Raw genomic sequence first — 23,958 nt, 5'->3', positions numbered from 1 at the left:
CTGTTCTATTCACTGTGTGACCTAGCAGCCCCCATTGTATGCTTTTAAAGAATTTCCCCCCAACTGTGTGTGCAGCAGTGTATTTTTCTTTCATTATGGGTTAAAGTCCATTTTAAAACATTCTGTAACAAAAAAAGTTTTCAATCTCCAGTTGAAGGCCTGGCTATTTCAAGAAATGTTCAGTATTAACATAATGATACTATATCAAGAAAATTTGGATCTCTTAGAGTTCAATGTATGTGACCTGGAAAGACTTTTTAAAAGTCACTAACTACATATATCCATGTGGTAAAATAGTTATCACCTTTTTTTTTTTTTTTTGGCCTTTTGGAGGGCAATTGGGGTTAATTAACTTGCTCAAGGTTACATGGCTAGTTTTTTTGTGTGGGTGTTAAGTGTCTGAGGCCAGAACCGAACTTGGGTCCTCCTGTCTCTGGGGCTGGCACTTTACTCACTGAACCACCTAGCCACCCCAATAGTTATCACTTTTATATTGAATTCAATTTTCATTATTATGATGATGCATAATGATGCATCTTGACTAGTCAGGGACCTGAGCAAGGATAAGAATAGAATAAGCATATTTTATACCAGAGGTCACTTATCTTTTTCTTTTCTTTTCGCTTTTTGGAAGGTAATTGGGGTTAAGTAACCTGCCCAAGGTCACACGGCTAGGTTTTTTTGTGTGTGTGTGTGTGCCAAGTGTCTGAGGCTGGATATAAACTCAGGTCCTCCTGACTCCAGGGCCCGTGCTTTACTCATTTCGCCACCTAACTGCCCCCACTTATCTTTTTCAATGAAGATAAAGGTTGGCAGAAGGCACAATATACTTTGAACCCCTGTGAACTGTTGTCAACTACATAAATAGTAGATAATTTTACATGTTGGTACTTAAACACCTACAGGAACTACAATCACTCTCTTTCTTGTCCTCTTTTTCTTCCTGTAAATCCTGGGTAGATGTGTCACCTCTTCTAACTTCATCTTTAGACAATGAATTATATCCAAGATCTGACTGACCCCCTGGAAAGACAGAAAACATTTTAAAAGTTAAGAACAATAATTATGTCATATTTTATGAAATCCTTCATAGTGACAAGTGAAATTAACTTGATACTTAACTTGATATTTAAACTAATTTAACATAATACTTAAACTAATTTATTTTAAGAAGTAATTGTGAAATTGAAACAAAAAATTAAACTTATATTTTAAAAAGCCCATATAGAACTATCTATAATTTATCAGTTATTATCTCTTACTGTACACCTTCCATTGACTTTGCTTGTACATTGGTCCCTATATTTGCATATACACCCACATCCACATTATGTAGTCATATAGTGCTTAGATTGACTTGCATACAAATTTCTGGATACATTTCAAATGAAATCACTGTACTGCCAAGTCCTTCCTTATTCCCACTAATGGAAGGAAGCTGAATGCCTGTCCTTCTTTCACCAACTCTACCCTTAATTTACAATACTCTACCCATGAAGCCCAACAGGGTAAAGAAAAGTCTGAAGATGATACAAAGTAGAAAACCCACCTAACGATAACTAAAATTTACCTGAATATATTAGCACAAATATACAAGGATTCCGGATTGGTTTTATGTAACTGATAAGCTCATTAAGATTTCAGCTAAAAAAAAACAAACAAACCCATATTTTCTTTAAAAAATGTGATTATATTGAATAAAGAAGAAAAAGCTCAAGTAATACATTGAAATTAAATGCTAAAATACTACCCTATAACAGCATTTATCATTTTAGGTGATTTATTTTCTCATATTGGTTGTAGTTGTTCTAATGTTCAACTTGTACTTTTCTAATGAAGATTACTCTATTCATAAAGAAATAGTTCTTAAATTTTGCAAAAATAATTTTAATAGACCCCTCTCTTTTAAATGACATGCTTTTAATCACATTTTTTAAAAAAAATGCATAGCTCAGGTTGTGCAAGCTCTCACTGAATTATTCAAGATATAAAACTTGCCAAGAAAAAGCTAAAAACATGGATATCATATTTCATCATGATTTGCCTATAACACAGTTCCTCCTAAAAATGAACATCAAAAGACACAAACCAAACAAATGTTCTCTGTTGCAAGTAAAGCAGCTTTTAAGTTCTGTTTTTAATAAAGTCTGGATCTTTCAATTCATAATTCCTGCCTGTTATGAATAGGTTGCCATTATACTATTTCTAAATGTTATATCTAATTTTAAAAAATATAACATGTAAAGGACAAGTTGATACACTCATTTACTATATGGATCCTATCAGTCAACACTACTTAGAGAATATTTGTGTATAAATTTCTTATATTACAGTAAAATTAATGTAGTTCTTCAGTGCTAAGAGGCTATAAATTTTTAACCCTATAATTTTTCTAGTGATTAAGAATTTTTATACAATGTACTCAAAGGAGATTATATGCTCAAGGGATCTACATGCTTCTGGAACTAATTATATTTTAATATACTAAATTTAAAAATAAGCTGCTTTAGTAGCTCTTCAACCTTTTATTCTATTAAAAATAATGAATGGAAGAAATCAAACAGCTAATGAACTTTGGAATTTAGCCAATGTTAAATAATAAGAGCTTAACAAGTATTTTAATAGAACAATATATGTTTTGTAAGTCATCTACTTAACATCATATCAAGTTAAAAGAGAACATTCAAAACAGGAATAAGACAGTCTATCAAATCCTGTTTAAAATATATGCCATAATACATATATACATATACACACACAAACCTGTACTAGATCTATCATCAGTAGAATCTACTTTGATTAACTCAGTGTTGAAGGGTGCCTGCTCCACAGTGTTTGTGTCATTACAACTATCCATGCTGCCATGACTAACAGCATCCAGGTCACTGCCATCTGCTTAAGAACACAATATGATAACATTTTACCACTCAAGGAGATATACCCCAAAATACCCATTAATCTGCTGATTCTTATTTGCTTATGATGTCAATCTACAGCCTGTTGTATGAAAGAATCTGAACCTTTTCATCTATTTAGCAAAAATGTGTTCAGCATAAAGTAAACACATAATAAGTTATGAATGTGTTTAAATTAAACAACCCAAGATTGAAATTTAAACGATGTCAAGAAAATCAATTAATTATTTTTAAAGGGTTAAAATATTATGTGCTAAGATTTTGTGTGAGACAATCAAAACTAGCAAAATATTCAGTATTGTGAATTTAAAACACTTGTAGAATTCAAAATTTTATCAAGTCATTTCATGAAAAAAAAATCTTAAAACCACTTTATTTACCTGAGAGAGGAGCATGTGATAGATGAACATTTTTTCTTAAAACTTTTTTGAACTGTGCTATTCCTAAAACAACATTTCTTATTTTGGTCCACAGAAAATAACCACTTCGACTGCTTGAAGGCCAGGTACTTTCCAAAACAGCCTATTAATTAAATACAACGTATAATGATTATCAATCATAACAGCCCCACAACACATCCTTCTCCCTTTTCCCTCCCTGCTTTCTGATTCATCTCTTTCTCCCTCTCCAAAGCAAAGACTAGGAAATAAGGAGATGCTTTTTATTTTAAAAGTACATTTTCAACTAAATAAGTATTTTAAGAAATCTTTGCAGTTTTATCAATAGCACGTAAATTCAAGCATTATAATTATCAAAAATATTTATCACTCTTCCACTACACTAAACCAAATTAATTACCTTATTATAGTAACCGTAAGTAATGGCATTGGGATGAACACCAGCTTTTTTCATTTCAAAAAGGACTCGTACTGCAAGAACAGGCTGACCATACTGGCCACACAGCTGCATAAGAACCCGATAGCAGACCTGAAACAGTTATGTCAAAAAGTACACAGAATTAAAAAGCCTATATGTATAATTTTAGAAGGAAGCAATGGATTTTATGAGACTTAACTATTACCTCATCGGGAGGATCAATCTTTTTAGAATGCATTTTTCGAAGTACATCATACGCTGTTTTCAGAGCCCTGACTTTTGAGTGGCACACTTTCACATATGCTGGGAGGCAAATAAACCACAGTCCATAACAATGACGTAACAGGCATCTGGACCACATCTGAGGGATGGAGGAATACCTCTTTGCTATTTTATGGGCTGACTTTATTTCCTAGGAAACAAGTTTTCATTAATGACCTTATGGGCACTTAAATATTATAAATTATAGGTCAAATCCTAATACAACAATCCTACCACACCAAAATCCCTGAATAAGTAAAACATGTTAAAATAACAATTGTAAAAAAACTGTAACATTTATGTATACATATATATACACATATATATTTCAAACTCTGTTATAATAAAATAATTGGATGATCTTTTAGAATGGGCTGTAATGAGGTGTGAACTGTAACAGTTACTGAGGGCTCTAGGATGTGACACTGTTAGGAGTGAGTGATAGATTAGAGGGTGCAAAAGAATTAAACTGTGATGACAATAAAAAGTAAACTTTTCAAATTACCTGTTTAGTTCTTCTGAACATTGCTGAAGGGCTATTAGGACTACTATTTTTTGAGGCCAGTTTATTATTTTGTGTTTGCAGAAATCCCTCTGGCCTCTCAAATAAATCTATCTTCAGGACAGGAAATCCATTATAACTGTTACAAGATAGGGGAAAAAAAATCTCTTGTTAAAACCTCTATGTAGAAGAACATGACACCCATAGATTATTAGTTCTGTGATCACTCACTGCTTAACTAGGAACTGGTATTGCAGACTTGTATTCTGTTGGAGGCAATGGGATACAGTGGATAGGATGCTGATCTTGAAGTTAGGAAGACAGGTTAAAACCCATGTCAGATTCAGAAGCCCTGTGACCCTTGCCAAGGCACTTAAGAGACTGCCTGCATCAGGCAATGCCCCAGGACCTCTCTATTAAGCCACATTGAAGAAATCTAAGTATGAATGCCTCAATTACTTGCAAAAGGAAAGGGACAGGGAAGTAGGGCATAGGGAGAGTGAACCTTGAGAAGGAGAAATATTAAAAAAATTTCTTCAATTCACACTAAAGAACAACTTGGCTTCCTTTACATTTTTACCTGATACATACCATTTAAAAGCTTCAAAACAGTTTTAACCCTTAATATCCTAAATTAGTAAGATTACTAAAATAATTTGTAACCATTGTTGATTACTTAAGGTAAAACTCACTTAGCTAAAGAAATATTGGCAAAGCACCAATAGGAAATAGAAACAAAGAGCAAAGCATTTCAACAAAGTTGTTTTCTCTAAAGGTACATAGCATGTTGTTGGTATTATTAAAAAGGAATGAGAGTGATTTTCTTTTTAAAAAATTAATTAATTTTTAGTTTTCAACATTCACTTCCATAAGATTTTGAGTTGTAATTTTTCTCCCCTTTCCTCCCTTCCCCCCGGAAGATGGAGTGCAATCTGATATAGGTTCTACCTATACATGCATAGTAAACATATTTTTTATATTAGTCATAGAACCAATGGGAGAAACCACGAGAAAGAAGAAACCAAAAGAAGTGAGAGAGAACACAAATAGTATGCTCTGATTTGTGTTCAGACTTCCACAGCTCTTTTTCTGGATGTGGAGAGCATTTTCCGTAATGAGTGATTTTCTTATGTAAGTGATTAAACAGACATCCTCTACCCTGTGTGTGAGAACCATTTTGTTTTTGTCTTTATATTACCAACAATTAGTACAGATCTTGACACACGATGTAAGCTATATAAATGTGAGTTGAGTTCTGAATGCCTTACAGAGATAAATCTCATCACATTATAGTCACACTCTGTATGTTTGTATACATTCATGCCTTTGCGTATGTACACACATGTATGAATCTCCATGTAAGTTAATTTCTCTCTGCATATGGACAGGACAGAACTGATCTCCATTATCAGGCATTTTATTTTTCCAGTAGCGGCTACTATTTGCACTAAAACACATCAGGCTCAATAAAACCACTATCCCTAACTCCCCAAGAAAAAGGGAAAGGCAGGTGGATGTTTAAATTAAGACCTAGATGCTTAATTACTTCAATAGGTCAAATATTTTGTGATTTCATCCTTGTGGAAATTGTCCACACTGTTAAGACCATGCCTCTTCTCTAAGACTTAATATTCATGAGTTCTGACAAAAAAAAAATCATTGCCTTGTGACCAACATAGTAATAAATAAGCTTCTCTGAACTTCACTAGGCTAGACCTCAAATGACATATGGACAATCTTTTGCTGGACCCATTTTTGGCCTCCCTAAGGTTGTGAGGATTAAATGAGATAATATCTGTAAAGCCCTTAGCACAGTGCCTGGCACATGTTGTTGTTTAGTTGTTCAGTTAGGTCTGACTCTTTGTGATCTCATATGACTAGAGGGGTTTGCCATTTCATTCTCCAGTGGATTAGGCAAACAGAGGTTAAGTGACTTGCCTAGGTCATGGTCACACAGCTAGTGAGTGTCATAAGCCAGATTTGAACTCAGGTTTTCCTCAACTCTAGGCCCAACACTCTTTCCACTGAGCCTAGCTGCCTCTATATTATCTGGCAAAAAGTTGGTGCTTAATCTTTTCTCCTTCCTTCCCAGTTTGGCAGGACTTGCCAGTGCTTATACATCAAAGTTATGTCTACATCATACTAGCAACAAAGACACAATAGCAACAGAGTAAGACAACACAGAGAGAATAAATGACCTAACATGAAAAGAATAAATTAATCCAAACAGGGAAAAGAGAGAAGTAAAGTTATATCGTCAAATAATACAAAGAAATGGTACTGCTCCATCTGCCAAACTGGCCTTCTAGAAATCATATCCAAAAAGAACTAAACCACTTAGCTCTCAACTCCCAGGGTCCAAACAGTCCTGTTTTCATCCTGGCTACTTTCCCACCTGTTAACATGCATATACCCCCATGGGGAGTCAACTGATTCTCCTATGGATGCACTCATCATATGTGTGTCTCTGTAGAAAAACAAACAAAAAACCACCTGCCCCTGCTCCCTGTTCCCCTCCAGTGCCTCCCTATAACTCTCCTTATGAATAAACTGCCCTGATTTTGTATTTGTACTCCCTGCATGTAGCATATAGTAAGCACTTTATAAATGTTTTTCATTATTTCACTCAAGATCTATAAAAGTAGAATAATAAATGTCCAAGTGGGAAATGAGATGCATATTTATTAAGACTTATAAAATTCTTTAAAATATTTTAAATATCTTAGAAAGAGGGATCAAGAAAAATATTAAAAGTCATAACATTTATGGAGAAATGCAGAAGACTTAAAAATAGCTAGATGGCACAGTGGATAGAGCAGTGGGATGAGTCAGGAAGATGAGTCCAAATCCAGCCTCAGACACTTACTAGCTGTGTGACTCTGGGCAAGTCATTTAACTAGTTTGCCTCAATTTCCTCATCTTCAAAATGGGGACAATAACACCACCTACCTTACAGAGTTGTTGTGAGGACCAACTGAGATAATATTTGTAAAGTGCCTTGCACACAGTACATAATATATAAATACTTAGTCCTTTCTCTTCCCCCTAAACTGGAGAAAAGCAAGTTTCCAACTTGTATAGGTTTAAATGGATATCTCAGCTTCTCCACTCTTTCTCCTGCTACAGGGGAAATTACTGTATGTCTTACTTTCATACAGAATTTGTGACAATTAAGGAGAAGATTGTCCCCCCCCCACAAAAACCCTTTTCAATAAAAAAGCAAAAAAATTTGAGACTGAGATAAATATGTAATAAAATTTTTGAGCTCTTAAAAGTGACAAAAAGTTTTAACATTTTCTTCCCTTCAAAAATTTATTATTTTTAGCATAATTTTCTTGTTAAATTTAAAATTCCAGATTCTCTCTCTCCCTCTCACCTTTCTTCACCCACTGTGAAGGCAAACAATATATCAATTATACACTTAAACTCTTACAAAACATATTTCCGTCTTAGCATATCACAAAACAAAGTTTAAAAAATAAAAGAAAATCATGCTTCAGTTTGCACTGAAGAGCTCATTGGTTATCTCATTGGAGGTGGATAGCATTTTTTCATCATGAGTTCTTTGGACCTGTCTTGGATCACTGTATTGATCAGAACAGATAAGTCTTTCACAGTTGATTATCACTGCTGTTACTGTGCATAATGAGCTCCTCATTCTTCTCACTTCACTTTGCATCAGTTCACATAGGTGTTGCCACATTTTCCTGAAATCAGCCCCCTCACCATTTCTTATAGCACAATAATACCCCATTACAATCACAAACCATGACTTCTTCAGCCATGCCCCAAGGGATGAGCATCCCCTCAATTAACAATTCTTTACTACCACAAAAAGGGCTGCTTTAAGTATTTTTGTACATAGAGGTCCTTTTCCCTTCCCTGTAATCTTTTTGGTGGTACAGACCTAGTAGTGGTATTGTTGGATGAAAGGGTATGCACAGTTTTATAGACTACTGGGAATAGTTTCAGATTACTTTCCAAAATGGTTGGACCAGTTCACTATTCCATCAATAGTTCATTAATGTATGCATTTTCCCTCATCCCCTCCAGCATTTGTCATTTCTGATAGGTAGGAGGTGGTACCTCAAAGTTATTTTAATTTGCCTTTCTCTAATTAATAATGATTAAGAGCATTTTTATATGACTATAGATAGCCTTGATTTCTTTTTTTGAAAACCTGCCTGTTGATAGCATTTGACCATTTATGATTACTATGTATTTCCCACTATACTATTTTCTTCAGTTTGTCCTTCTCACACTCTTTCTTTTTATCCCGTCCCTCCTCAAAAGTCTGTTTTGCTTCTGATCACTGCCTCCCTTAATTCACCATCACTTTTATCACCCCCCTCTACCCCTTCCCATCCTACTTCCCTGTTGGGTAAGCTATTTCTATACCCAAAGGAGTGTGTGTGTGTGTGTGTGTGCATGCACACGCATGTGTATACAAGAATATATATATTCTTTCTTCTTTGAACCAGTTCTGATGAGAGTAAGATTCAGGCATTGCCTCTCTACTACATTCTTCCTTACATGCCTCTTTTATGTGAGAAAAATTTCCCCATTCTAGCTCTCCCTTCCCCTTCAACCAGTGCATCCCTCTTCCTCATCCTTTCTTTTTTTGTTTTTAGAGATCATCCTAACATAATCGACTCACACTCAGGTCCTCTGTCTATGCAGACTCCTTCTAAAGTTCTAAGGAGTTGCATGTATCATCTTCTCATACAGAAATGTAAGCACTTTAACTTTATTGAGTCCCTTACAATCACTCTTTCATGTTTGCCTTTTTATGCTTGAGTCTTGTGTTTGAATGCCAAATTTTCTATTCAGCTCTGGTCTTTTCATCAGGAATATTTGAAAGTCCTCTATTTCATTAAATATCAGTTTTTTCCCTTGAAGTATTATACTCAGTTTTGCAGGGTAGTTGATTCTTGCTTGTAATACTAATTACTTTGCTTTCCAGAATATCATATTCTAAATCTTCCAATCCCTTAAGGTAAAAGCTGGTAAATCTTACTTTATCCTGACTGGCTCCATGATATTTGAATTGTTTCTTACTTCTGCTGTGTACAATATTTACTCCTTCACCTGGGAGCTATGGACTTCGGCTATAATATTCCTGGGAGTTTTTGTTGTAGGATCTCTTTCCGAAGGTGATTGGTGGATCCTTTCAACTTCTATTTTATCCTCTGGATCTAAGATATTGGGGCAGTTTTCCTTAATAATTTCTTGAAATATAATGTTTAGGCTTTTTTTTTTATCTTGGCTTTGAGGCAGTCCAATAATTCTTAAAATTATCTCTCCTTGATCTATTTATTTTCCAGATCAATTGTTTTTTAATGAGATAGTTCATAATTGTTTCTATTTTTCATTCTTTTGACTTTGTTTTATCATTTCTTAATGTCTCATGGAGTCATTAGCCCTTGCCCAATTCTAATTTTTAAGGAATTATTTTCTTCAGTGAGCTTTTGTATCTCTTTGTCCATTTGGCCAATTCTGTTTTTTTAAGGAGTCCTTTGGTAAATTTTTGTGTTTATTTTACCATTAGGCCAATTCTGTTTTTAAAGGTGTTCTTTTCTTCAGTATTTTTTATACCTTTTTAAAATCAGTCTTTTAATTCTTTTTTCATTATTTTCTTGTATCATTCTCATTTCTTTTCCCAAATTTTCCTCTACCACTTTTATCTCTTTCTTTAACTCTTCCAGGAATTCTCACCGGTTCTAGGTTCAATAAGCATTTTTGAGGCTTTGCTTGTAGCTATTTTTACATTGTTGTCTTCTTCAAAGTTTATGTCTTAGTCTTCCTTGCCACTGTGGTAGATTTTTATGGTCAAGCTCTTTTTTTGTTGTTTGATCATTTTCCCAGTCTATTTCTGTACTTGGAATTTTATATTAAATTTGAGCTCTACTCACCTGGGAGCGGAAAGGTACTGTGACAAGTTTCAGGCTTTTTTGTGCTATTGTTTTCAGAGCTAGTTCAGGGGGTCTTCAAGTTTTTGGTGCTCCCAAGATTTTGTTATCCTGGGAAAGGAGTGATCACTGCTTTCCTAGTCTGTGCTCTGGTCTTTACATAGGAAGGGCCTCTGCTCTCCTGCAGCTACAAGCGCTAACATTCCTTTTGGCCCTGGAACTATGACCAGGTCCTTTGCTCCCTTGTGACTGGTCACTAGTGCTTCTCTCTGCTGTCAAAATGAAACCCAGAACTGCTTATGAGCAATTGATTTGCAAATCAATTCCAGTTGCACCCAGTGCCAGAAAAAGGTCCCTTGTAATCTCTTTCTCTCTTTTTTTGGTGGCAATTGGGGTTAGGTGACTTGCCTAGGGTCACACAGTTAGTAAGTGACTGAGGACAGATTTAACCTCAGGTGCTCCTGACTTTAGGGCTGGTGCTCTATCTACTGCACTGCCTAGAGGCACCCCCTGTAATCTCTTTCTAATCACTCGTCTGACACCCCCAATTCCCACTGTCTCTGGGCTGAGAGCTCCCAAAGCTGCTGCTGCTGCTGTTGTTATGGCCTCCTCTGAGGCCTAGTGATGATGTTCCTGTCCAGCTCTGGGCCCACACCCACTCCACTGTTACAAATCTTTCCTGTGGACCTCCTGAATTGTCTTAGGCTGCAAAAAATGTCTCCCTCTGAACTTTTTTTTGTCTCTGCCAAATTTGATTTGTGGTACTATTTTAAAGTTGTTTGGAGGGGAACATTGGGAGAGTTTGGCTGAGTCTAGGCCTGTGTTCAACCATCTTGAGTTATAGCATTTTCCAATAACTATTACTATTTTTAAAAATTTCCAAACCAACCAACTAATATAAAAAATTCACCCTAAGTTAACTGTGTACTAGAAACAAGAATGCATCTAAAGCACATAGTGAACTTAGCAGGGTCAAATTCATTAGCACAGATTTCAATTAAAACAAAGAATATTTCTTGAAAGTTTATAGTATGAAATTAAAGATGCAGAACCAAGCCTACAATCACATAAAATATGGTAAATTCTTTCTGAAGGTCACAGAATTTGATTAATCTTTTAAAAATTACCTTTAATGAAATAAACAAAAATTTTTAAAAGTTCTTGAAATACAATACAATTACATAAATTTCTGTCTAACAGAACTCTTCTCAACATTTGAGCGGATAACTAATGACATGGCTATGATGAAAGACTTTCCCAAATGTGTGAGTACTATGCAAAAATAAAATACAAAGTTGTTTCAGTTTGGGTTTAATTTGTTTAATGATTTGCCATAAATTTACCTACTACCTAAAAATACTAAGATCTATAATGTTTTAGCTTTTAAAAATACCATAGTATATAGGAATTCCATCACAAATTTTAAAGCTATTATGTAAATTAAAGATCATTAAATCCCACCACTTTCCATTTTACTGATGTAAACTAGTATATACAGATGATCAAATTTCTCTTTTGAGCCCATACATCTTACTTATTGAATACCTGTATTGTAAAGGGTGTTCTTCGCCAGTGGGGAGATGTGGAATCTCAGGTGGGGTTACAAAAACAGTATGTTCACTTTTGAAGGATTCGTCCAGTTCTATAAGTCGCATTTCACCATTTTTGTCCATGTCTACCTAAAGATTTAGAAAGAAATACATTAAAAACACATTTTCCTTGGAGGCGAAGGGTTACAAATATCCTAAAAGGCAACAGAAAGATCTATGCTAGACACAAGGAACTGAGGTATCTTACTGAAAGCAGCTTAAATGCTAGAATTGACCTAAAAACATTGCCTAGGATATATATGACCACAGAAGGAATGATAGATCATGTGAGAGAGAACGTGTGGGCAGGCCTGAGATAATTAGTGCCCCCTGAGATTTAGGAAAGCCACTGCAGTACATTGGAAAACTCCTCAATAAAGGGCTTATTTATATAAAGGTGAACAAGAAATATAGAATGAGAAGTTGAGAAATGACTGTCATCTATATCATTAGAGGTAAAAGTTTCCAATGAATTCGCAGATCCACTGAAAACCAAAAGTTCAAAAGTCAACAAGCATTTATTAAGTACTTACTAGGCGCCAGGCACTGTGTAAAGGGCTAGGGATACAAAGAAAAACTGAAAACAGTTTCTGTTTTCAAGGAGCTAGCATCCTCATAGAAAACACATATGTATATACAAAGATACATGGCAAAGTAGTACAAGGTCATGCTGGGAAGGTACCAGAAGTCAGGGGAGAATGAGAAAGACTTGGTGCAGAAGTTGGAGTGAAGGTGAGGCTTGAATGAAGCCAGAGATTCTGAAAGGCAGAAGTGAAAAGGGAGAGTATTCTAAATGTAGGGCACGGCCAGGGTGAAGTATGGAGATGGACAATGAAGGATCATGTGTGAGGGACAACAGATAGACCAGTATGCCTGAACTACAGAGTGAATAAAGGACAGTAATATATAGAAAGACTGGAAATATAAGAAGGGACCAGGTTGTGAAGAGCTTTCAATGGCTTTTCATGATTTTCTTGCATCACTCTCATTTCTCTTTACAATTTTTCCTTTAATTCTCTTACTTGATTTTCAAAATCCTTTTTGAGCTCTTTTATGGTCTGTGACTAATTCATATATTTCTTGGAGACTTTTGATGCAGGAGCTTTGCCTTTGTTGTCTTCTTCTGGTGGTATGTTTTGATCTTTGTTGTCACCAAAGTAAGACTCTAGAGTCTGACTTTTTTATGCTGTTTGCTCATCTTCCCAGGCAAATACTTGACTTTCTAGCTCTTTGTCAAGGTAGCACTGCTTCCAGTGGGGGTGGGGATGGAAGAGGCCACTGCTGCTGCTGCTGCTGCCACCTCCACCGGGGTTGAATCCCAGCTGGACCACACTCCTCTTTCACCTAGGGCTCACAGTTTTCCTACTGACCTTCTATGCTGTCTTTGGCATTTGTGGGTTGAAAAGCCTGGAAACCACCACAGCTGCCAGTGATTCAGTTACCTGAGGCCTGCTCCGGCCCTGTCAGTGCTGGCTCGGGCCCCCACTGGACTGTGCTCTGCTCCCAGCATGGTGTGATATACCCTTCCTGTTGACCTTCCAGGTTGCCTTGGGCTGGAGATTTACTTCACTCTGGCATTTTGTGGGTTTTGCAGCTCTAGAATTTGTTTAGATTTATTGTTTACAGGTATGTGGAGAGGTTTGGGGGAGAGCTCAAGCAAGTCCCTGCTCTTACTCTGCCATTTTGGCTCTGCCCAGAGCTTTCAATATCAAATGAAGGACTCTGTATTATGTGTCAGTAGAATTTATTGAGCAAGTGGGGTCAGATCTACACTTTAGGAAAATAATTTTGAAAGTTGTGAGGAAGATAGATTGGACTGAGGAGAGACTTGAGGCAGGGAGATTAATTAAGAGGCTATTTTAATAGTACAGCAGAGAAGGGATGAAGGATTGAACTGGAGGAGTAACCATGTCAGTGGACAGAAGGGATGTGTGACAGAAATGCTGTAGAGATAGAAATGCAAAATCTAGAGATAGAAACTAGCTGGATATGTGTGGGATGAGAGAATAGTCAAGGAGGACACAGATTTTGATTTCACAAGATATCTGATTCTAGTTGTAATAAAGGAAATTCAAAAATTTACCTTTCAAAAAAAATATAAATATTTCAGCTCTTATTGGTAAATCCTAAAGACACAAGATAGTTAGACAGTGCAAATGATTACTCAAAAGCAAGGTCAACTTTAGTGGACTGTGGGACTCAGATCCATCCTAGGGAACTGGAGGGCTAAGGCAAGTCATATTGTGCAGTTTAAGAAGAAATGAGCAAAAAATAAGAAAGAAAATGTCAAAAAAGGGTTAAAATGAAAATGAAGGACAACTTGTATGTCTGTATTAGCCTGACTACATGAATGTGAGTTCTTGGTCTTTTAAAAAACAATTACCACCTTCACAAGCAGCCAGCTCTCCAAGTTATACTTTCCAATTTTTATTGTAGGCACTATGATCTCTGTTCCCTAGGTTTGCTATTTAAAGAGTGATATCTAACTTTTCTTTGTCTCTTAGCCTCCATATCCAGTTAGCTGTCAAGTTTTGTCTCTTTTACCTCCACAATATTTATTGCACCTATCCCCTTTTCTCCACTCACGGCCCTAGTTCAGGCCCTCATCACACAGTGCATGAACTATTATAACAGTTTCTTAATTGATGTCTTTGCCTTTAATCTCTCTTCCATACTTCAGCTCAGCTTAGATACTACCTCCTTGAGGGCAGGGGCTTGTGCTTCCCTTATGTTTCTGAGACCTAGGACAATGACTTGTACACACCAGGGGCTTAATAAAAATTTGTGGGACTGAAATAAGCTATTGTCCATCCAACTGGTTCCAGAATCAGAATTAGGGGGAATTCCCAGATCAAAGACCAGAGTCACAGGCAATCAAGCCAGCTTTTATAAGAATTAATAAACGCTTGTTGACTGATTGTCCTACCCTAGAGAATGGTTTAACTCTTCACAATGCCTCATCTACCAAAATGACATGTTACAGTTGCTGAGATTTTATGCTGTAGGTTTAGCTTCAGCATTATTTTTAAACAGTATTTGCCTTTTCAAATTCTCAATATAGCCCAATAAAAGTTTTATACCTTATTTCAAAATTATAAAAAAACCATGAAATATATCCAACATTACCGTCTTCTGCAAAGCATAATGACATCTATGTCTGTCATAGAGAGAGGGGAAAAAAAAATCTAATGGCCATGTTAGGATAAAATTAAAATGGTTTTCAAAGTCATTTTTATGTTCTCTTCATATTTTCCATAAGATTTATATCTGCCTTGAAAATGCTCTTTAGAGATGCTTATGGTACTTAAAAGACAGAAATAAAAAGTATCAAAATTATAATCATATACATAGCAAGAAAAATAACTTTCTAGAAGGAGTCATAAATGAAACTTTATTAAAGTCTTCCAATAAGTAACATATGGCTGTGAATCTTGAAATATAATCTATAAAGAATTAAAATTGAAGGTCACCCAAAGGGTGATGAAGAGAGACATGGGGGGGCAAAAAGAGGTTATAGTATATTAGCAAAGAGGAATCATGTGTAAGAAGTAGCATAAAAGTTATCATCAAAGAGATGCATGACTGAAAAAGGAAAAGGGCTGGTTATATAGCATGAAACAAGGGCTTGATAATATTACGAGGGTATCCCTGGAGCACAAAAGTTAACAACCTAGCATATTGGGTGGACCTGTAGGGGCCTAAAGGGATGATGCCTTCAAGCACCAGAAGATGAAAAGGCATATGTACACGTGTCTGACTATATTTAAAGGGGGGAAGATTTCCCAACCTGTTACTAAGTTCAGATCTCACCAAAAGTACCAAAGAATCATACCTGCTTAATACTTCAAGGTCCTGCAGTTCTACTGGTCTAGGTACTCCCTCCACTGACATTGACATTAATTCTTCTTAAAATTTAGTAGATTGTCTTCAAGAGTTGTAATTGAAAAATTTACCTTGTGGCAGATTTTTACCTTCTCTATCTGCCCCTTCACCAGAAGATCCCTTTAAAATTGGTCATTTTCTCTTTATAATATCAAAAGGCAGATAGAAATGAGAAAAGTTTCCAACTAGACTCTAGGTATACTACAAAGATCTAGTACCTATTTCTGATAGAGAAAGAAAGGAAGAAGGGAATGACAATGAGATAAGAATCTGGTCACTTACATTTCTTTTTAACTCAGAGCTGACTCAACTGAGGAACCACCTCCCTTCCCCAAATTCCTCAAAATCACAAGATTAGGAATGGATATAAGAGATCATCTAGTCCACCCCTCTCCAAAACACACATGCACACTTACACACACACACACTTTTACAGAAGAAGAACTGGAATTTGAAAGAAGTTAATTGTCTTATCAAAGGTCACACAAATAATAAGTACCATCACTTCAGTCCTCTGACTCCCAAATCAGCACAGTCAGCTATTTTTTAAAAAGTCTAATATTTTAGGACCAATGATAATAAAATTAATAAATTTCTTAACTTTATTTGTACCCTACATCACAATTTCTTCGAGGTACTATTTATGGCACTAAACACAGAATCCATGAGGTGAAATTAAGACATAAAACAGAGACAACACAGCATTGTATTTTCATCCTTTTGAGAATATAAATTCTACTTAATTCTAGGTATCAAATTAGTTCTCCTGAAATTACACATGAAGGCTACCCAGAAAGAAAAATCACTAGAATATATTCTGGCTTGTTGTGGCTTGTATGACAGTGAAAACAATTTCATTTTCTTTATAATATAAACAAAACTATTTAGATTTGTAATCAATGAAAAACTCCATAACTTGATGAGTTGTAATTATTTTTGAAGGAGAGTTATTGAAAAGCTTAAATATAATTTTATTCCAAATTACATAAGTAATCTTTCTTTTCAACCTAGAATTAAAATTGTAATTTAAGCCATATTTCAGTTTTAAAAATCTATATATAAATAATAATATATATTTCAAAAGAAGAATTTTTTTGGAGACATCTGAGGCCTGACAGTCATCAAGCAATCACTCCAATAATCTTTTGCATTAATTTCTGTTGAGTGAACAGCAGATGACCTACTTTCATGAAATCCTAGTCAACTAGTGCATTAATTATATAGTACATTAACGTCCCAGATCATAATGTCTCAGGTTCTTAGCAACATGACAAGCCTTGTGTTTCCTACAATTTTAATTAGAATTATTTTTTAGCCACATGATACTACAATATGGATGAATAACACATGTAATGTTAGCTGAAACTTAGTATTTGTAACCAAGATACCCACAATAGCCCAAAATATAATGAAACTGTAGATTTCAGTCTATGTTAAGAACTGCATATGTAATAGTAAACAGTTTTGTCTACTACTGCTACTGCTATTACTACTTACTATCCCTATCACCCAACCCCCACCATGAATGCTATTACTAAGTATTAAAAAATAGGTCTGTTTTCTCACAAGTTAAAGAAGCATATTAACAATAACATTGTAATTTATTTTTCTTCCTTGTGAGTTGGCTGGCTAAATTCTGAAGGAGATTCCATTTAAAGTAATAGATTATAACCCTAAAACAATTTGTCTCATAAATATATGCCATTGTTCACAAAGGAGAACAAGGTAAAGATGTCTGTAGTTGGCTAATATCTGAAACAATTTAAAGTTCACATTCTATTGATAACAGCCATATCATCTCTATGTAACTAGCACACATTTGTTTCTATAGAAAAGATTTAAGGAAAATATGGTGATTAGGTTTCCAGATAAGGTCACAAAAATCACTTACCCCATAACATAATACTATTTCAATGATACACTGTAACTATGGGAAAACTTATTGAGTTCCAACTAGAGATAGTACAAACACATCTCCCTTATCTGACAATATCTGGGGGGTAGTAGAGATAGACTTGGGAAACAGTTACTTGCTAACTTTTTTTACACTTGCACAAGAGGAGGTATTTCTCTACAATTTTATGGGTAAAAGAAGGTACCTCTCTAAGTCCACTCATTCTTTAGATTTCTAAATTGGGGAACAAAAGAAAGTTGTCATCATGAGGAATAGTGACGGTGAATGATCTTGTCAATTGTTCATGTTTATGCATAAGCTACATATGTTCATATGTAAGTTCAGTGTGCATAAGTTTGGAACTGTTTGAAATAAAGACTTTATTATACAAAATGAGCTTCATAGAATACTTTGCTATAAGACACTTAAAAATGTGCAAGGCACTGTCCCAAAAGTCTTAATGCAGTTTAAAGTTAATGAAATGTAAAATTACACCAAGACTTTTGGGACACTATATTTGTGCTTAATTATAATTACAATCATAGCTCTTGAAAAATAAACCATTAAAAAAATAAAACAAAACAAAAAGAGATTCCCCTTCCTTTTTCCACCCTAAAACCAATTACAGTTAGTCACAATGAATTCCTTATTCATGGAAATGTGTTCTTAGGTGACCTTTAAAATGTCTCAGATACAGATTACAACATGTAGAATCAAATCTATAGAGAAACTATGGCTACAGAAAACCCCCAACCATTATGGTTATACCACAGAAATGTATCAAAATACTATAACAATAAAGCTTTATTGCACAGTTATGTAAGTAAGCCTATAGACTACATTTCCAATGTGTCTTACAACTTAATGGAATCAAAGATTTTTTTCATGGAAACAGGTATGCATTTAATCACTTCAGTCATCTTTGACTATTAATGGAGCAGCTAAGTTCTAAAATAATATAATCCAAAGTACTACTCATTATTTTTTAAGGCAATGAACACAGACTACCCCTGTATGTACGAAACTTGTTGATTTGGCAAAATAATACAATAGGCATTCTCTATTTTAAAAGGAATTTCAAACTTAGGAATATTCAAAGCCTTAAGACTTCCAATTGTAATAGAAAGTCAGTACCTGCCATTATTAGCTATGCAATGCTGGGCAAACCACTTCACCACTTTAGGTCTCAATTTCTTTTGTAAAATGAGGGGGTTGGAATAGATAATCTCTAAAGTCCTTCCTAACTCCAATCTATGATGCTACGTAATTTAAGGAATTTTCAGTTAGAAAACAATATATGATACATCGCATTAGTCAATAACAGGGAAAGTGAAAGTTGGCATTATAATTGTTAACCAATGCAAAAATGTAGAAAAAAAAGGAAAAGTAAAAAATCTTGGGTGCTTTTATCAGGGAATTCTCAGGATGAAATGAATTACTGTGAACTGGATGGAAGAGGACAGGATAGGGCTAAGAAGAGAATCTGAAATTCAGTGGAAAGCTATCAAACACTGCTAGCACACTATCTACTACAATACAACATGCCATGGTGCCAGCTACTATTTGAACTATTGTTGAGCAAGATTTCATTTCTATTTATTAGTGAACTTTCTCTTAAAAACAATATTTATCATGAGAAGTCAATGACAAAACTGAATTTATTCAAATCTGTTTTAAAACCATCTTTGCTGAAATTTCTTTTCTACAATGCACATTGTGTCACCATAATGACTTTTATTTATTTCAAACAAAACAAGTACAGGTTACTTCATATACTGGCAGTTTGGGTTTTTTTTTTTTTAATTCATGAGGTTCATTATTACAACCCAAGTAAAGCTCATCTGTAGAAGAAAGGTTCCATAACAGTACTACTTACTTTATCTACACAATCATCAAAAAATGCCAGGCTTGCATCTTTGTCACTGACAAAGGAACACTCCTCAATGAATCGAATAAACATTTGTGTTTTGGTCATCATGCTGTAGAATTTTTGATGGGACCGGTCCCGGCTTTTTAAGAACCCTATTAAACAAGCATATAAACTATCAGAATGCAGCTTGTATACTTTTAATTTATAAGTAAGAACAGTTAAATATGAAGATACAGAGAACTTCTTACTCATATTAGTTTCTCAAATTACTTTGAATTTTTTATGTTGTTTTTCAAAAGACAAGAACTTTTCCTCTCTAAAATTCTTCTTTCACATATATCTTCTAGAGGTAGTGTGGCATGGTGGATAGGTGGCCAGTCTTGGTGTTAGGAAGACCTATGTTCAAATCTTGCTCCTGAAACATACTAGCTCTATACATTTGGAAAAGAAACTAAACCTCTCAGTTCCCCTACAAAACTCTAACAAAATTTGCGATGAGTTGTGATTTACTTGGAGGGAAATTCCACAGCAAGAGTTCCCCTTGCCAAGGAAATCATAGTTCTATCCAAAAAAATGGTTTGAATTATAAAGCAAGTAAAGTCTATATTTTTTACAATTTTTATTTTAAATATTAAACAAAAAATTTATGTATAATATCTCACTATTTAAACTATTCCCTTTGCCTGTTTTTACTAATTTGTGTGCAATCAATAGATTTGAGGGAGTTAAGAATTAATCTTAAGGGGCGGCCAGGTGGCTCAGCAGGTAAGAGCACTGGCTCCAGTGTCGGGATGACCTGGAGATCGAATCCCGGGCTCAGACACTCAGCACCACACCCAGAAATAACTGGCCATGTAACCTTGAGCAAGTTACTTAACCCTGATTGCTTAAAAAAAAAAAAAGAATCTTAAAGAAATTAATTAAACATGGAATGGTTAAAAGTATCCACTGAAAAAGTTTGTCATTCACATAATTCACTTGCTAAAGAGCCAAAACTATTGGATGGTAAAATGGAATCACTCACCTTGTAGCTCAAAAAGGGAACTTGCATCTGTGGCTGTCTCAGATGGGGCTTGTGTTATTGGTCTTAAGTATGATCTGTAACCTTTTAATATAGAGGCCATGAAACCTAAAAATGCCTCCTGGATTTCCATATCTATCAAATGCAATCTCTTTCCTGAGTTAAAATCATAGTCATTCATTGCTAGATCCATTAATTCATCTTCTCTGGGTCTCTGTTGTACTGTAAAGAAATACAGTGTTGGTGTTTCCTTCATAATGACAGCAAATATTTTTCTCAATGATAAATGAAAGGTAACAGCTCAAAGACAATTCCACTGGCTGAAAAGTCTTTCATATGTCTATACCATGAAATTTTTAAGGTGTGCTTTTCTCTTTTTTCACATCCTACTGGGTATATCTTACTCACACAATATGAAAATGACATTTGTTTATCTTAATAATCTTTGGTAAAGTTTTTCTAGTTCTCTATCTCTGATGATTTTAAACATCAATTTCTTGTCCCATATTATATATTTTATTGACTCTCATATACATTATACTTCATATGAATCACAGTATTCCTTTAAGGCTTTTAAGGAGGGCTATCACTAAAATACCAAGACTCAAACAAAGAAATGACAGTTTAATCCCTTTATCATCATCTCTGGAACACTTCCAGGGCACATCTTTACTCATTCCTTTTATAGAAACCCTCCATGTGCTAAATCAATTTCCATCTTGATTAATGTAATTCTACTTTTGGCAAATATCTATTTTCTAAACAGTTAAAACTTTATAGTGCAGCTGCAAGATTCACTGAATCAAAAGCATATGGTGTAACTCCTACACTATATACTGCAACTATTATTTCCTAACCTAATTTTAAAGTAAATTTTCTCAGATCTTCAAAACTTGTTTCTGTACTTATATCTCTCTACTTCACTATTTTACTTATAAGTAAAGTCTAGAAAGGTGAACCCTTGTTTTTTATTCCAGGCATTTTAGTAAAAGCAAATTAAGGAAGATAATTTTAAAAGATTCCTTCCTGTTTTATCATTCAATAATTCTTTTCAATATGGCAGAAGTGTGAGCAAAAATGCTCACTTTATTATTTGCTTCATTCTCTACCCTAAATTTTGCTTTAACACCCAAGATATGAACACTTCCCTCTATAGTACTTCAAATGCCAAACTGGGGGAAAAGGTTCATTAAAGGGCAAGGTAAGTAAAGTATTTCATATTAATCTCAAGAGATAAAAGGTAATGGAAAGGGTAACAAATCCACACCCTCTACCTTAACTTATCTACTTACATTTTGCTAGTTGCTGGTGCAAGTTATTCAATGTGTTCATCAGATTTTTGCATGGTTTCTTTGGAAGTATCTTCCAGGCTATATTCTTCTTATCTCCAGTTCTGAAATTTAAAAGCAACAATAATATATTTACCAGATGGAATTATTTTTATAAAGTTACACTCCTATTATGTGTGAAAAAGGAAAAAGAGAAAGCACATGGTGCTAACAAATAAAATGCAAAGTGTACAACATTTTTGGAGGGAAAGGAGAAAAACACTGTAGTGGTGGTTTTTGGTATTTGGTATTTTAAAACTAAGTTAATGGACATGAGTCTTTATTTTATACACATCTATACTCTAGTATCTTGTATATAGTTCCATGATGATAGTAAGTTCTCAACAGATATTTGTTAGGAATTATGCTGACATTATCAGTTAATAAATAGATATGAATATCTTCAAACTAGTTAAACTGGAACCATTTAAAAATACTGTAACTCCATTAAAGTGAATTTTAGTCACGGAAACAATAAAGTGACCTTATTATAAGTTAATCTCTCCCATAAAGTGGTTCAACATAGCATAAACTCTAAAAGAACAATTTAACTAAGTTTCGAATATACTTTATATCCTAGCAATTTACCTAATAAAAATTATTTCTTTGGTATGTGAAATAATGCTTTAAGATAAGCTGCCTGTTTTTGTGACACTCAATGTGGAGGGTGCGAGGGACATGATTTACACATGACTGAAACACAGAATTTAAAAAACAGTCAAGTCAGGTAGTACCACATTATGAAGAAAGATGAGAAAAGCTGCTGTAACGTCTTTCTCAAAAGCCCCCAGTGACTCAATTCCCAGGGCAGTAAATAGGTAGAGAAAAATGCCTGTTTACTGTCATCTTTAGTTACGAAGAGTTAGCAATGAAAGTTAATAATCAGAGTAACAAAGAATAGAGGATCTTAGTCCCTAGAAGTATGAAGGGAAAGAGGAATACTGCAGTAACCTACAGAATGTGCCCTTAGCTTTTTGTCCTTGCTAAAAACACAATGTATTTTATGTATATATTGCTTTCCATACTAGAAGAGAAAGGTGAAAGGGGTAGGTAGAGGAACATCTCTTCACTCTCCAATTAACAGGGAGAATTCAGTGGTTCTAAAAGAAGGGAAAGATGAAAAGGAATCTGAAGAGATAGAAGAATCCTAACTTGTGCCAGTATTTTTGGGGATGGCAAAGAGAAAAAAAGGGGAAAAGGGCCACTGAATACCTGAAACAGTATTTGGATTAAGTATAGCTTCTTCCTATAAGCAAATAATCTCTGTACTTCAAGGAATGATGATGCGGATATTACAGGTGCCATCAAGAGAAAGATCATTCAGGAATAGAAAGACAAAATAATAGAGGCTACCCTACTCCTATGCAGTACTAAAGAGGCTATATGTAAAGCTGATATGAAGACAGCTTTGAAGACATGAGATCTTCCTACAGCATGTATTCATGAGGTGACCAAAAGCCTCTTGAGCTTTATCTAACCTGATCACAGGGTCACAGTTTTAGAACTGGAAGAAGCCAGAGATCTTCTGGTCTAAACCCTTCATTTCACAGAAGAGGAAATGGGCTCAGAAAGGAGAAGAGACTTGCTCAAAATTGCCAAAAGGCAAAATGTCAGAGCAAAGGTGCAAATCCAAAGTCTTCCTGACCACATCCAGCCTTCTTTCCACCCCACCAGGCTGCTTCTGGTACTTCACACAGAGGCAAATGACATTGTTAGAAGGAAACTAAAAATGATCACTAGGCATAAGAAGTCCTGGGAAAGAAACTGAAGACCTTAGGATCACAGTTAGTGTTTCCATCACTCCCACTGATTAAAAGTAAGAGCTTCAGAATAAAGAAAAAGCAGATTTAAGAAGTAAACAACTAATTAGGAAGATGACAGTTGAATACAGAATTTGCTTCTCTAGACTAGGAGTTAGAATTTGGGAACAGGTCAGGGATGAAGTAAATTTTATGAGGGGTAGTAAAAATA

At 34.9% G+C, this 23,958-nt stretch overlaps 1 protein-coding gene across 7 annotated transcripts in view; it reads right to left on the bottom strand.

The window, feature by feature from the left end:
- The window catches only part of DENND4A (DENN domain containing 4A), a 152,246-nt gene that overhangs the window by 27,822 nt on the left and 100,466 nt on the right, over nt 1-23,958 (bottom strand). For 3 of the 7 annotated variants that reach the window (XM_069098266.1, XM_069098265.1, XM_069098268.1), the window contains 10 exons: nt 21,952-22,052; nt 20,663-20,881; nt 19,645-19,790; nt 11,949-12,082; nt 4,498-4,633; nt 3,937-4,143; nt 3,714-3,842; nt 3,296-3,437; nt 2,764-2,895; nt 904-1,023 (listed from right to left, as the gene is read on the bottom strand). In XM_069098266.1, coding sequence (XP_068954367.1) covers nt 904-1,023; nt 2,764-2,895; nt 3,296-3,437; nt 3,714-3,842; nt 3,937-4,143; nt 4,498-4,633; nt 11,949-12,082; nt 19,645-19,790; nt 20,663-20,881; nt 21,952-22,052 — 1,466 coding nt within the window. The remainder of the gene's footprint in view (nt 1-903; nt 1,024-2,763; nt 2,896-3,295; nt 3,438-3,713; nt 3,843-3,936; nt 4,144-4,497; nt 4,634-11,948; nt 12,083-19,644; nt 19,791-20,662; nt 20,882-21,951; nt 22,053-23,958) is intronic. The other 4 variants (XM_069098267.1, XM_069098269.1, XM_069098270.1 and 1 more) reach the window with 2 other exon arrangements.

This window comes from Petaurus breviceps, unplaced genomic scaffold (assembly GCF_028583685.1).
Source record: "Petaurus breviceps papuanus isolate PSGF00001 unplaced genomic scaffold, PetGlider_PUasm1.0 37, whole genome shotgun sequence".
Lineage (NCBI taxonomy): Eukaryota > Metazoa > Chordata > Mammalia > Diprotodontia > Petauridae > Petaurus > Petaurus breviceps.
The sequence above is the reverse complement of the archived record's forward strand: the minus strand, read 5'-3'. Positions and strand labels throughout refer to the sequence as shown.